The 14,413-nt window shown below is 49.3% G+C and overlaps 1 protein-coding gene across 1 annotated transcript; it reads left to right on the forward strand.

The window, feature by feature from the left end:
* Positions 1 to 410: 410 nt before the first annotated feature.
* FOXN4 (forkhead box N4) lies at positions 411 to 14,326 on the forward strand. The gene is made up of 9 exons (XM_066199971.1): positions 411 to 493; positions 9,653 to 9,816; positions 10,634 to 10,743; positions 10,832 to 10,978; positions 11,127 to 11,254; positions 11,982 to 12,078; positions 12,164 to 12,371; positions 13,133 to 13,492; positions 14,076 to 14,326. Exons 1-9 carry the CDS (start codon positions 411 to 413, stop codon positions 14,324 to 14,326), a joined length of 1,548 nt encoding a protein of 515 aa, XP_066056068.1.
* Positions 14,327 to 14,413: the final 87 nt, after the last annotated feature.

Genomic DNA, 14,413 nt, shown 5'->3' on the forward strand with positions numbered 1-14,413 from the left:
CTCCCTTTCCACCTCTGGGCGTCCAGGGCTGGGATCTCCCGGTTCCCCTAACCCCCGGGCAGCCCAGATCGCTGCAGCTCCCGCAGCTTTTTCGTCCAAAATGCGACGGATGGTGTTTGGGGGATAAGAGCAGCCCAAGGCGGGAGCGCAACCCGCTGCTCGGTGCTCCCGGTACCCTCAGCCCCTGTCCGTAGCTGTCCCTCCTTCAGAGGTCCCTGTCTGGGATGGCATTGTCCCCCGTGAAGCGTTTTCCTGCCTTTCCCGGTGCCACCAGCGCACCTGGGGGTGCCGGTGCAGGGCTGTGCCGTGCCCCGGTGCCGGGGCTCGGGCGGGGTCGGCGGCTCCCGCCGCTGCTGAAGTGCTGGATAGCTACTGCTGCTGACCGCTGCCTTCTGCTGCTTTCCCAGGAGATGATAGAGAGCGATATCCCGTCCATAATGTCAGGAATCATTAGGAACTCAGGGCAAAACCACCACCCCTCGCAGGAGTACAGGTGAGGTTTTATCCGTTTCAAAAACGTGCACTGCACTTGGCACAGCTGCCAACTCCTGTTGCTTCCTCCTTGTTTCCTAAAAAAATCCTTTTAGCATGTAGAAAGCCACTTTTCTTCCTCTTCTTTATTTTTTTTTTAAGCTATCTGAATTATTTCTCCACTCTAAATAGATTTTTAAGGCTGATGACCAGTTACAATGCATTCCTTGTTTAGAAACATTCCTATTGGAAGTATTCACAGTGGTGGCATTTGGATGAAGGCTGGGCTGGATAATCTTGGAGGTCTTTTACATCCCTAACCATTCTATAATTCTATGATTCTCTGATTTTCATACTAACCTATATTTGATAAATACACCTCCAAAACCTTGGGCTGACCTCTCTCTAAACCCTCCTGCGCGAGCGTTGCCGCAGAAGGATGTTCTCATTAAAATGTAATAATTTAAAAGTTCCCTTGCAGATCACTTTTTGCATTGTTATGGAGCACTCATGGAGAGACTAAACAAGTGCAAGAGACACTGGAGGAGTTTTTAATTAAAACAAGCACTTGTGTAGCCCTCCAGAGCACCGACACGTCAAAGAGCTTTTTATACGGGTGGGAACAAACCTGGCTTTGCCAAGAGCCTTTCATAATTTAATTTACCTGCAGCACCGTGCTTCCATTTATCATTTCAAGGCATTGTTAGAGGTTACAGGAGGGTTCTGCATGAGTTACAGAGCCCTGGGTTACGTTAGGTTACATTTTGTCACATGACGCCAAGCTCCAAGAAATACAGAACGCACACACAACACGTCCCAGCTCTCACAACAAAACACAAAGCAAACCAGAAGAAAATTAATTTCTTTTTTTTTTTCTAATATAAAATGAGCATTGAGAGACTCCTTTCCTCCCCAGCCTGAAGGGGTTTGCAACCTTTCCTGGGGGCTGCTGCAGGTATTCTTCTCCCGGCCTCTCTCTATTCAAAATGCAAACGCTGCAGCGCAGCCTCTTGCAGCTCAACAAGGGATTTGCTATAGTCCCTGCAGCCTCTGGGGAAAAGGTTTGTGGCTCTGGTTTTCTTGCTGTTTACCGAGGCACTGTTTGCTCTGGGCATTTTTCTCGGCTACGTAAATATTGGTGAAGAAATTATTTGGGATTTAAGGAAGGGTGTGGGTGAGAGGAATTTCTGAGGACGTGGATTTAAGGCTGGATCTTCAGTGCCCTGCAGAACTCACCACCTTAACAAAGCCCCCTTTTTAGGGAGAGAACTATTCTTTAACTCAGGGCTGGGGGGGGGGGGGGGGGGTTGGGGGAAAGGCTTTTTTGGGGAGAAAGATAGGATTTCTCTTACAGCAGTAAAAAAAAAAATCATAACTTTCTTCTTTTCCTCTTATTAAAAGCCAGCTTTGGGTCCTCTGTGAAACATTTTGAACTCAGTTCTCTAAAGTTTTTCACCCACTTGCAATTTCTTAACCGCGGCTTTAAAAAATTTTTTTTGACCTCGTTTAATAGTGGCAAATTCTGATAAAAATGCATAAAATCTGAACTGCACCATAAATGCAGAGCAGTATTTGTCCTACTTCATGAGAAAACACTTTGGATTATGTAAAAGAAAATCTTTTAGACTGAATGATTTTAAGAAAAGAATAGACCTGTCAAATTCTATCAGCTCTGTTTACTCTCCTGCTGTCACCACAGTCCAAGACTGGAACCCACAGTCCCGAGTTCTCCATGGGGGAGCATCAAGGCTCCACAAAATGGGGAATGGCCTCCAATTAGCGAGTGGGAGGCTGGGGCTGTGCTGAGAATACTCTTCTGTCTCATTTGGAATCTTTCAATGGGACAGTTGGACTTGGAGGAGCCCCGGCTTTGCTGCGAGGAGGGAAGGGAGGGGATCAAACCCCCAGACACCCATCAGTTTGCAGGCAGATTAATGCTTACAGCTGGAAAACTTGGGATTTTGGATTTTTTTTTTTTTTAAAGGAATGTGGGGAAAATCTGATCTTAGCAGATCTTTGAATTGTGCAGCTCCAAAGCATCTGCAGTAATTTTGCCGTGGCTCGGGGTGGTGATGGGGCTTGGGCTGCTCTTGGCTGCTGTGTGAAATCCCAGGAGTTTTTGCACCCCAGTAAAATGATTTTAGGCAAATAACTCACCCACCAGCGAAGCTGTGGGATATAAAACAGCACAGGGATGACTAAGGGTCATCAGATCTTCTCCACTGCCTGTTTTTTATGGTGTTTTCGCTGCCTGGTTGCAGTGCAAAGTAATTCTTTATTTTAGCACCTGCCTTTCTTCGTTTCCTACAGAGAATACCACTATATTCAATATATTTATCCTTGTAGGGCTGACAAATATTTCTAATGATTCCATATCACATTTAAGGGAATAAAAGTGGAGAACTGTAGCACACCAGGATTTTTTAACCCTTAGCACTTCATCCTCATTAATCATAGTTAATAATTTAACGTGTTTTAGTGCCAGTATTTTGATTTTAAATCACAGCACAGGCAGACCACAAGCTTTCTATGCAGTGGTGGCTGGTGGTTGTTTCAGCACAGAGCTGTGCAAGTCATAGGAGCCAGCTCCAGGCTTTTCCCATAGAATTTATGGGCTGACTCCCGGGAATCCATGTCCTTCAGTTCCTGGGCACTGTGGCCTTCAAGCAATATTTTGAATTGAAATGTGGAATCTGTCATTTTGGTTTTAAGATCTGATTCAACAATATTTGGTGGAAGGACCACATTTCTTTTTTCCCTGTGTCATTATGTATTTTCAGTTGACAGAAACCTTGTCAGGAGCATTTTGAAGGCCTTGCAATGTGTTTTCTATACGTTAAACAGGAATTAAGCTTTAAATAGACCTATTTTTGATCAAAAAGTGTTAATGATTAATAATCCAATATATTAATGAATTATATTGTCCTTTACCCAATTTTATTTATCTCTTTGATTCTTAAAAAACTGTCTATATTCATTAGCTCATTAGTCTGATCAATTTTTTGCCGTAATTACTTTATGTTGCCATAATTTAGTGTAAAATCAGATAAAGAAGCACAGGACTGCTGCACTCCATAAATTCTAGATATGACAGCATTCCAGTGGGGTGAAAGATGACAAATCTCTAATTTGAGCACATTTTAGCTCTAAGTTGTGCTCTCGTATCTGGGGTTTTTTTGCACTGGGGCTTCTGGAGAGGAAGTGACACCTCTGTCCCCCAGGATGGATGGATGGATGGATGGATGGGAGTGTGCACACAAAAGGTTACAAATGCATCACTAACAACACCCTAATTGTTCCTGGAGAAAATGCCAGTGTCCATTCCCGTGACATTCCCGTGCGTGTCTGACAGGGAGTGAGATAATGACTCCGAGTGCCGCAGGAATTCCAGCACGGGAGTTGCTTCATTCTTTCAAAAAAAAAAAAAAAAAAAAAAGAAGTGAGAAACCTCCAAGGAATCAGTCAAACTGGATTGATTTAAGTGGATTAGCACAACTGTTTCCTCGGCACTCCTGAAATGTGCTGATCTGGAGGAATAAAAATTTGTGGCCTTCTGCTTCTCCCAAAGCCCCGCGGTGACGGCGGAGCTGGGAGGGGCTGGTTTGGGGCAGCACCTCGGGGTGCTGTGAGACCAGAACAGGTTCTGTTACCTCAAAAACGCTGCTTGGCCAAAACAGGGAAAGAGAAAGGGAATTGGGACTTTCCCAGCATTCCTGGGGGATGTCACTGCACCCCCTGACAAGTGGTACAGTGACACCAGGCTCCAGTGCTAATGAACAGCAATTTCCAAGGAAAAAGTAGCTTCCCAGTCAGACCATGGTCCTGTTTTTAACAGAAAACATTCCTGCAGTGCCTGATGCTTCAGCGTGTTTTGCTTGTTCTGACATCTGTCAAAGGTCTGATTTTTTGCATACTTTGGTTTGGGAATTTTTACCAAACAGGTTCCAGAGTCAGATCCCAGCTGCATTGGGCAAATGCCAGGCTAGGGATGGTTAGAGCAGAGCAGGGAATGAGTGGCTGGTGCAGTGCTGCCATCACATCTCGTTTCCTCTCGGGTTTAAGCATTAAACATTTCGCTGTAAAACAGTTTCCACCGATCCCACAGCAAACTGGTGTAATGGGGGTTGTGAAATGTGCACCTGGGATGGGTAAAAGGCTCCAGGAGTGCAGCTGAAGCCTGTTCTTAGTGCCAAGTACCTTTGCAGGGGATTTTCAGAGAGTCCAGCGTGGTGCAAGGAAAGGAGACCATCACCACCAGCCAGGTTAATGATATTATTTGCTTTTTCCTCTCTTGTTTTGGTTCTACTAATGCAATGTTTCTTGAGTTGTAGATAAGAAGGGACTCCTTTTGTCCCTGGAAAGCTGTTTAATTTCTGTTCTGATTTCTGCCAAGGCCAGAAATAACTCAGAGATCTTGAAGATGGGGAGAGGGGTGGGATGATGGTTTGGGACTGGGTGTGTGTTGTGCCTTCAGGGAGGAATCACAGACCAAAATCTCTGGGAGCTGCTAGGTAATGCAGGAGAGGAGCTGGGGCAGGAACAACCTGAAAGGGGGAACTGGTTGTGAGTGTGGAAACCAGAAAATAGTGGGGGGAAAAGCACCTGGGAGGTAGAAAAATGGGAGGGGAAGGGTATAAAGGGAAGGAGCCGAGCAGTTGGAATGAGGGGCTAAAGGAGATGGGGAAGTTGAATCCTTCAGTAAAACACAGGACACTTCTCACCATGGATACAGCTGGAGAGCCACAACACAAATCTTTTCCTTGTCTTGCATATAAGAACCCTCTGTGCTTGTCCTGAGGATTTCGTGTAATCCCAGACAAAGGAAAATGCCACTTTTCTCTAGAAGAGGTTTTCTTCAGACTCTTCCTGTCCAATTGTCTCTCACTGGATAAACCATTGCAAACAGCTAATTAAGAACCTATCACCCAATTGCTCCTGCCTGTTGAGCACCTAAGACTGAGCTAAAAACTCAGGTGGCAGTGCTGGAAATGGGAAAAAAGCCTGACCATTGAGTGAGACTCAAAACTGTGGAATATCCCAAATGTAGCTGCAGGGTTTTGGCCTGGCTTAATTTCAGGTGGAGGTGCTGGGCTGTTGAGGAGAGGAACTCCAGGCATGAGTTCACCATCCCATGCAATGTGGAGGTGGATCATTCATGGATACTTCCCCTGGCAGTGGTTCCCGGGGTGAGGAACCACCTTAGATCCAGCTGCCTCCAACTGCTCAGCCCGGGGGGAGGTGGCACAGTCCCACTGGTGGGTACAGACTCAGATCCAGCTCTGGTGTTAAATTCCTGCAAGGGCAGGCCAGGAATGACTCCAATTCCATGTTGCACCAGCAGGATGCTCTTGATGGAGGGGAGAAAAAGGTAAAAAAAAAAAATTAGCTTTATGTAGCTGTGAGTGAGGATTTTGTGCTGCTCTCAGGCTCTAGTGAATTCTGCCAGGTGAGCCCAACATCAGATCTGGAAAGGGGTTTCATTCCAAGGTGTTCCTGAGCCAACATTACCCTGATGGGATAAATATTTGGGGCAGATAATTCCAGAGCAGATTGTAAAGACCAGCAGTGCCATGGAGGATTTCTGTACCACATCCAGTTTTCCAGGCACTTTTCACAGGAGGATCAATGGGTCAGCATCCTGGGATACACAGCAGAACTGGGGTTTAAATCCTCAGCACCCTCTGCATTCTCATCCTTGCATGTGCCTTTCTAGGAGAGAAGCAGAGGCAGGGGGTGTTTTCCTGCAGAAAATTGAAGGCAGAGGGGTAAAAGTGGAGTTGCATCATTGCACCACACCTTGAAAAACAACACCACGTGGGTTTGCAACACGTTTGGTGGGACTGCATCCTCCCCTTCCCGGGGTTCAGTGGCTCCGTGGCTGTCCCAGGAGCCCTGGGAATGAGCAGGGGAGGCTCAGCAGTGCATTAATTACAGCCTATCACTATTTATCTCATTTACATGCACTGAAAGGCTGCTTTTACCACAGTGCCCCATTGTGCCAGGGGCTGTGAACACCCAGCCAAAGGAAGGAGCTGTGACTCCTGGAGTTTATTTATCCTCCAATGTGAGATGAGCAGGGTGGTGGTGAGGGACAGAATCCAGTCCCACCTGGTATTCCCACGTGTACCTATGGATCTGCAGCTGTCTTGGCACAGGCAATTTTCAGGTCGGGAAGATTGAACCCCAGGAGATGACAATGTTGGTTATTCCTGTGCTTTTTTTTTTTTTTTCCGTTAAATTAGAATTTCTCCACTAAAAGCGGGGCACACATTGAGCCTGTGGCCTGGGAGATGTGCTGGCTTTACGCTACAGAATATCCCCGGGCTTTAAAAACTCCTCAGCCAGACAGCAATGGGACTTCCCTAAAATTTCACCTTCAATGCATGACAGTTCTCAGTTGAGATCATGAGAGAAACCATGAGAGGTTGGTTTTGAAGGCAGCTTCAAAAATAATCCTTAAACTTGAAATCATGGAATCGCAGAATCCAGAATAGTTTGGGTTGGAAGGGACCTTAAATACGTTGTTTCAACCCTCTGCCATGGGCAGGGATGCAATTCTGATTGAGCTTGCTTTCTACCCCATTTTTAACAGAACGTTCATCTGATAACTAGCAAATCCATTTTTTAACAAAGCGTAGTGAACAGGCTGAGGTGGTTTTAAAAGAACTGTAAACTCAAATTCGAGGGGAAGGGAAGGGAAGGGAAGGGAAGGGAAGGGAAGGGAAGGGAAGGGAAGGGAAGGGAAGGGAAGGGAAGGGAAGGGAAGGGAAGGGAAGGGAAGGGAAGGGAAGGGAAGGGAAGGGAAGGGAAGGGAAGGGAAGGGAAGGGAAGGGAAGGGAAGGGAAGGGAAGGGAAGGGAAGGGAAGGGAAGGGAAGGGAAGGGAAGGGAAGGGAAGACCATTGATTTGGAGAAAGAGCCATCTAGTTATTAAATATTACTGCATCCTCACATCTGTTTAAAACAAAGCCTCCCGACAGCGACAGCGATTTTTCATTTGACACCAAAACCCTTTCCTCGCCCCTACTCGTGTCCCTAGAGCGGCCGCTGAGGCGGGACACGCAGTCCCACCTTCCCACGGCCTCTCCCGCTGCCGGGGAGCGGCGGGCTGGGTGCATCCCGGGTGAGGATGAGGAAGGAGCGGGGGATGCTGGCCGGGAGCGCCGGGCCGGGCGCTGCCAGCGGCGTGCGCGGAGCGCGGTGGGCGCTGACCCCGTTAGCAGCGCTGGCAGGGCGCGGGGGTGCCAGATGGCGAGGGGGACGTGTGTTGTGTGTCGCCTGTCACCCGGGCAGATTAATGGGAGGTTTGTAAAAAGGAGAAGGGTGGGGGGGGGTGGGGGGGGGGTGGCAGGACAATTAAGCGGGGTCCCCAAAGACAATGGGGGCCACGTGCCGGGGGCGGCGGGCGTTGGGCGCACAAAGCGCCGGCGGCTCCCCCTCAATGGAACCAACTGTTGCAAACGACCCCCGAGCCTGCCCGGTTTTTCAAATCATTTCATGCCCCTTGTTTTCTTCCAATCCAGCCAATCTCCGAGCCGGGAGAGCCGTCACCTGATGGGCTTTTTTTTTTTTTTTTTTTTTTTTTTTAATGGATTGAAGTCCCCAGATCCTCGCGAAATAACTGAAGGGCGTAACCATGGCAATGCTAATTATTGCCCTATAACTACAGTAGGAGAGACAACACGGGGTAGGCTGCGAGGGAGTTTTGAAGAGGGTTTGGTGTTTTGGGTTTTTTTGGTTTTTTTTTCCTGGCCAGGGTTTGAGCTTTTGGCTCTCGGTCCTGTTTTGATTTTTTTCTCCCCTTTTTTTTCTTCACAAAATCTTTTTGCAAACGAATGGCATTTCGCTTTAAAGATCTCCCCGACAGTGGTTCAGGGAGCTTTGATAGGTGTTTCTGGAATTCCTGAATAGAGGAGCTGAAAGCTCCAGGGCAGGCAGGCACTGGAGTTACGCCTTGTTCTTTTAAGCTTGTTTAGAGTCGTGTAAAACATAAAAGATGCTTCAGCAAGAGACCAGATTTATTTAAGATTTCTGCAGCATCAGTTGGCAGCAAACGCACATCAGCAGCAGACATCACTTTAACACATCTCTGAGAGCTCTTGAAAGCAAAAGGGTTTGAAAGGAAAATCAACTGCATCCAACTAAATTACATTCTTCTGAGAGATAAAGATGTTTTCCTGGATCTGAATCCCTTTAGGTTTACCCTGGGTGTCAAATGACAACTTCCTGACATGTCCTAATTACTGCATTACTCCTCAAGGTACCAGTGACTCCTGTAATACTGTTTCACATAAATTAATTAATTTAGCCTTTCGTTTGCAAGAGTTCTTTTGTTGACTTTAACAGGGAGTTTGGACCACACAGGAATTTTTGAGTACTGTAAATATATTCCAATATTCCCGTTTTGTACCACATGCTCTATCAGAAGCAAAGCAAAACAGGTGATCTGGAGCATGTAGAAGGTGTCAAAAGCAGAGCTTTAAACCAAAAGCAGCCTGTCACAGCTGTGCCTGGCAGATACAGTGCCTCCAGTCCCAAATCTTTCATTCTGCGCCTTTACTCTGTCAAAAACTGCCTAAAAATTGTTTTTTTAAGTATCAATAACTTCATGTATCTGAATGGAAGATATCAGCAGTTCAGCCTGTGAAGTTCTTTTTATGCAGCTGCTGATCTGTCACCACTGACAGGATCCAGTGGCTGGGAAAAGCTTTTCCAGGTGTTCCAGCAGCAGCACACACATTCCCCAGGAGCTGGGCACAGAGCTCCTCCCAAGGCTCTGGATTGCAGGGTTAATACAGAATAATCAGGTTTGAAGTCCTGGTTTCTCCCCCGTCAAAGCCAAACAAGTGGAAATTTCTGACAGATGTGAAAATAAGGAATCAGTTTGGGTTCATTTCCAGGCAGTTTCTCTGCTGGGTTCCTGGGCCTTCTTCCCCTACAAATGCTCCACAAGAGGTTTTCCTAACCAAAAAGGCTTCAAACTGGACAAAGGAACACAAGACCAGGTAAAGGGTGTCAGTAACCAGCTGTGAAACCACAGGGCACATCTGGATTTGGATACAGAATTCCAGCCTGCTGGTTTTTCCCACTGACCTACAGGAGCTTTGGCATCCCAGCCATCTCTTTCCAGGGATAATGCAGCCCCATCCCTGCTCCCTGTTAACTTTCCCTGCTGTTTTGCAGACTCCTGGCTTCAGACCCGTCCCAGCTGAGTGAGGATGAGCTCCCAGGGGATTTGCAGTCCCTGTCCTGGCTGACATCCGTGGATGTGCCTCGGCTCCAACAGATGGCCAGTGGGAGAATGGATTTCAGCCTGGGGGCCCAGAATGCCATGCTCCAGCAGACAGGTACTGTTGGGATTGGAAATGGGAAATGGGAATAGGGAATAACTGCTCCTCAAACAGCACAACCTGCTCCCACCACTCCCCCTCAGGCTCCCTCTTCCTATCCTTTTACATTTTGCTTCCTGTCCAAAAGACCTGGAGCCTGTCGGCTTCTCGTAAGGGCTCTGCTGGTGCCTTGCCCTCATTCCAGGAGGGAGGGAGCTCCAGCACTGGCAACCCTCAGATCCCATGGGAATTTCTGCTCAGTGCAGCTGCTGGTGCCTTGTTGGGCCGAGGTATTTTAAGTCCCACGTTTCAGAGGTTTTTCAACAGCTCTGAAATTAGATAATTAATCTTTCTGCTTTGTTTCAACACCGATAAAACTAAGGGCACCTCATTTACCTCGCACGTCTTTGCTCCCTGCAGCCTTGCAGCGTGTGTTGGCCGAACTCCTTTCTTTCCTTTGTGAACATCCTTTAGGTCAACACACATCATTCCCTGTGGCATTCCACAGGGAGAGAGCTCAGCGTGCCACCCGGCCTGCCTGAGAGCACAAATCCAGCTCATGCTGAATGTGTTGTTTCTCTTTTGTAAGACCCCGTGTCTGCGTCACCACCGTGGGCTGGTGAGCAGCTGCCGCCTCTCAATCCCAGCCTAACGAGTTTTGGGAGCAGCTGATGTCATCCGGGCAAGCTGTGAAATGCTCTGGGGATGGGAAGCCGGAGAGGTTGGATTCTCCACTCCAGAGCTTCCCTGTGTTCAGCTGCATCTATTAACAACCCCCCCTTCCCTGAACTGTGCTTCCATGGGAGCATTCCTTGCCTTCCTCTCTCCACGCCAGGTCCTGTGGGGAGCACGATGCACTCGACACCCGGAGCAATGATCCACGTCCAGGCCAGCCTCCCACAGGGAATCCTGGGCCTCAATTCCCTTTCAACGCACGGAGCCAATGTAAGAGCAGGCCTTGATGGCTCCCTGTTGCCCCAGCTCCTGGGACAAGGGGTTGGTAATTCCTTGACTGTTGTGTTTCTCTCGGCAGATGAGCCCCTACGCCGTGGGTGGTCAACTGTCCCCTGGTTTGCAAACACAGCAACAGCTCTTCCCTCCTCCTCCTCCTCCTCCCCACCCTCCTCCTCCTCCTCCTCACTCCCAGCAGGTGTTTGCCCTGGCCCAGAACCCCCAGCAGGTACTGGTATGTGCTCGTTGTCTGTCTTGAAGTACCTGCCAAGATCAAATCTAGATGTCTTTTAAAAGAAGACCAAAATATCCCCTAAACCTACACACCCACGGACGTTGTGCATCCAACATTTCCCTTCTTTTCCCTCTGCACACAGTGTAACCCAGCAGCAATCTACAACACGTCCTATGGGACACAGCCACACTATTCCCAGCCACGCCTGGCTCCCCACTCTGCCCAGGAACTGCATCCAAAGCATTATCCCAAGCCCATCTATTCCTACAGGTGAGTGGAGAGCAGGAAGCACATTGCCTACAGCCTGTCCTGGGATGGCTGTGACACTGCACGGGTGTCTGAGTCCTTTGGAAGGGAACAAAAATCCCCTCATCCGTGCAGGAGTTCCGTGGAAGCTGCCTCTGAGGGGTAACAGGAGTGAACAAGCAAAGTAATTCCTGGAGAGCAGCAGAGTGGGGGAGTAACAGCACAGAGGAGTAAAATCTGAGTGTCACAGAGAAGTGGTCACAGCACCAGGCCTGGCAGAGCCCAAAAAGAAGGGTTTGGGAATGTGGTGTGACTGATGGGGATGGTGCAGGGCCAGGAGCTGGACTCAGTGATCTCTGTGGGTCCCTTCTAAATCAGCTTATCCTGTGATCCTGTGACTCCTGAGCCCCTGGGAACAGAAATCCCAGGATCGCAGCTGTTCATGTCTGAAGAGGTGTGTCCAAGGTTGCTAGACCAGAGGAAGGTATGGAGTGCCCCGACAAGAGGACTGAGTTCCCACTTCCAGAGGCAGGGTTAGATGGGATATTTTGGGAAGGAATTCCTCCCTGGGAGGGTGGTGAGGCCCTGCCACAGGGTGCCCAGAGAAGCTGTGGAAGTGTTCAATGCCAGGTTGGACGTAGCTTGGAGCAACCTGGGATAGTGGAAGGTGGCATGGGATGGCACTGGATGAGCTTTAAGATCCCTTTCCATCCAAGCCAACTCCACCATTCCCGGGTTTCCCTGCCCGCAGCTGTTTGATCGCCATGGCACTGAAGAACAGCAAGACCGGGAGCCTGCCCGTGAGCGAGATCTACAGCTTCATGAAGGAGCACTTCCCCTACTTCAAGGTACCTGAGCACTCCCGGGTATGGAAGCGCCACATTCCAGCCCCTTTTCCTCTTCCCCACGAACCCCTTCGTGCCCCTTTTGCAGACAGCCCCTGACGGGTGGAAGAATTCCGTGCGTCACAACCTGTCCCTGAACAAGTGCTTTGAGAAGGTGGAGAACAAACTGAGCGGGACGTCCCGCAAGGGCTGCCTGTGGGCCCTCAACCCCGCCAAGATCGACAAGATGGAGGAGGAGATGCAGAAGTGGAAGAGGAAGGATTTGGCTGCTATTCACAGGAGCATGGCTAACCCAGGTAGGGCTGGTGTCCCACATCCCCATCCCGCACATCCGTGGCACTCCCTGCACGGCTCCGCTGCCTCTGGAATTGCTGTTTGTAGGAACATTTTAATATCGAGTCACTTCTCACAGAGAAGCATTTTAATGCTGTTTCTTGCCTGTTCTTTGCAAAACTCTCCCTTTCCTAAGACATTTTCTTACTCACAAAATGGAATTTAATATTATTTATACTACATTATTATCAATATTATGTATGTGAAATATTTGTATTCATATCTTATTTATATATAATTTGCCCCCTTTTTTGTAAAATATCTTATTTATGAAGAAACATGTTTTTGAGGCTTTCAGGAGCTCGGTATTGACAAAATCAACTGGAGTTTTTTGCTACAAAATCAGTGATAAATTACATATTATTTGTTTAAAAGCAAAGGGGGCCACTGTAACAGTCGGGAGTTTTTTGTATTTATTTAGGAGATAAGCAGAATTCTGAATGTTCCTCTGAGCAGAGTTCTGCAGTTGGGTGTGAGCTGCCATCAGAGGTGGCTGGGCTGCTCTGCAGTTTCATGATCATTTCTTTAGCCCAGTCAGGGATAACCATGGAATTGGATTTGGAGAAGGAATTGGGTGGCATTTCTTTGCTCCCCGCACTGTCACAGCCTGTGCAGGGTCTCACGCGGCGAAAGTCAGTTCGTGGCATAAATGTCATTGTGCTTTGGGCAGTCCTTGCTTGAACAAATGGGTTAAAGAGCCTCTTTTCCTCCTTGGGACGGGCAGAAGAGCTGGACAAGCTGATCACTGACAGACCCGAGAGCTGCAGGCGGCCCAACAAGCAGGCAGAGCCCGAGGGGCCCCCCCTAGGCCGGATCTCCGTGTCCCAGCTCCAGCCCCAGCCCATCATGACGCTGTCCCTGCAGTCCCTCCCCCTGCACCACCAGCTCCAGACCCAGGCCCGCCTCGCCCCCAACTCTCCAGCACCTGCACAGACGCCTCCTCTGCACACCCTGCCTGACATGAGCCACAGCCCCCTGCCCCACCATCCCATGGGACGCGCCCCGGACTTCCCGAACGTGGCGGTGGACATGAGCACCGAGGTGGATGCTCTGGATCCCAGCATCATGGATTTCGCACTGCAAGGTAAGGGGGAGGGCAGAGCTGGGCCCTGTGGCTGTGTATCAATATCCAAGCAGGATCCTCAGTGGGGTGCTCTGGCATGAGACTGAGCTAAGAACTGGTGCTGGGTGTTGGCATCTGCAGGGTGGCTTCCTGGGTCACCCTCAGTGGATTTGGTCCCTGTGCCAGGTGGGACAGCAAAGAACCTTCCTGGCTCCAGTGCAGGCACTGCAGGGGGTGGAAGCAGGGGTGTCCAAGCAGCTGGATCTGGGACACCACATCTGGGAAAACAGCTCTGCTCATGCTTTGGGGTTCTCCTGCTGTGCAAGTAGGACTTCCCTGGTTTGTGCCGTGCCTGACATGGTCCTGGCTAGAGCACAGGTAGAGAGGTGCTGTCTGGAGAGGTCTAAAAGCAGAGGATTTGGGAGACAAGGCACACTTGCTGCCCAGAAAGACCTGGAATCACAGGATTTGGGGGATCAGATTTGCTGCCCCTTGCACCACTGTGGTCCCACCCTCGAGCAGTGAATGAAGCCCTTTAGTCCTGGCCCTGGGGGCTGGGGATGTGCTGCTGTGAGCTGGATTCCATCTTTTTTTTTTTTTCCAGGGAACATTTGGGAGGAGATGAAAGACGACAGCTTCAGCCTGGACACCCTGGGTGCCTTCAGCAACTCCCCCCTGCATCTCTCCGACTGCGAGCTGGGCACGCCCGGCCTCACGCCCGTGTCCAGCGGCAGCGACCGCTCCTTCTCCGACCTGCAGGTCACTGGCCTTTACACCACCTACACCACCCTGGACAATGTGGCAGCTGCTCAGTACATGAACCCCCAAGGCAACAAACCCATCCCTCTGCTCTGAGCTTGGCACCGTTCCACGGATCCTGAGGGACGGTTCTTCCCCATGGTTAAAATCCAGCCGGGAAGCTCCAAGAGCTCGTCCCTCTTT

Source organism: Chamaea fasciata, unplaced genomic scaffold (assembly GCF_029207755.1).
Source record: "Chamaea fasciata isolate MVZ Bird 193981 ecotype frontalis unplaced genomic scaffold, bChaFas1.0.hap1 SCAF_18, whole genome shotgun sequence".
NCBI lineage: Eukaryota > Metazoa > Chordata > Aves > Passeriformes > Sylviidae > Chamaea > Chamaea fasciata.

Coding starts and splice junctions, on each gene's coding strand:
- FOXN4 (XM_066199971.1), top strand. CDS start 411: ATGATAGAGAGCGATATCCCGTCCATAATGTCAGGAATCATTAGGAAC. Junction 10,979..11,126: donor TGGCCCAGAACCCCCAGCAG/GTACTGGTATGT, acceptor CTCTGCACACAG/TGTAACCCAGCAGCAATCTA. Junction 12,079..12,163: donor AGCACTTCCCCTACTTCAAG/GTACCTGAGCAC, acceptor CCCCTTTTGCAG/ACAGCCCCTGACGGGTGGAA.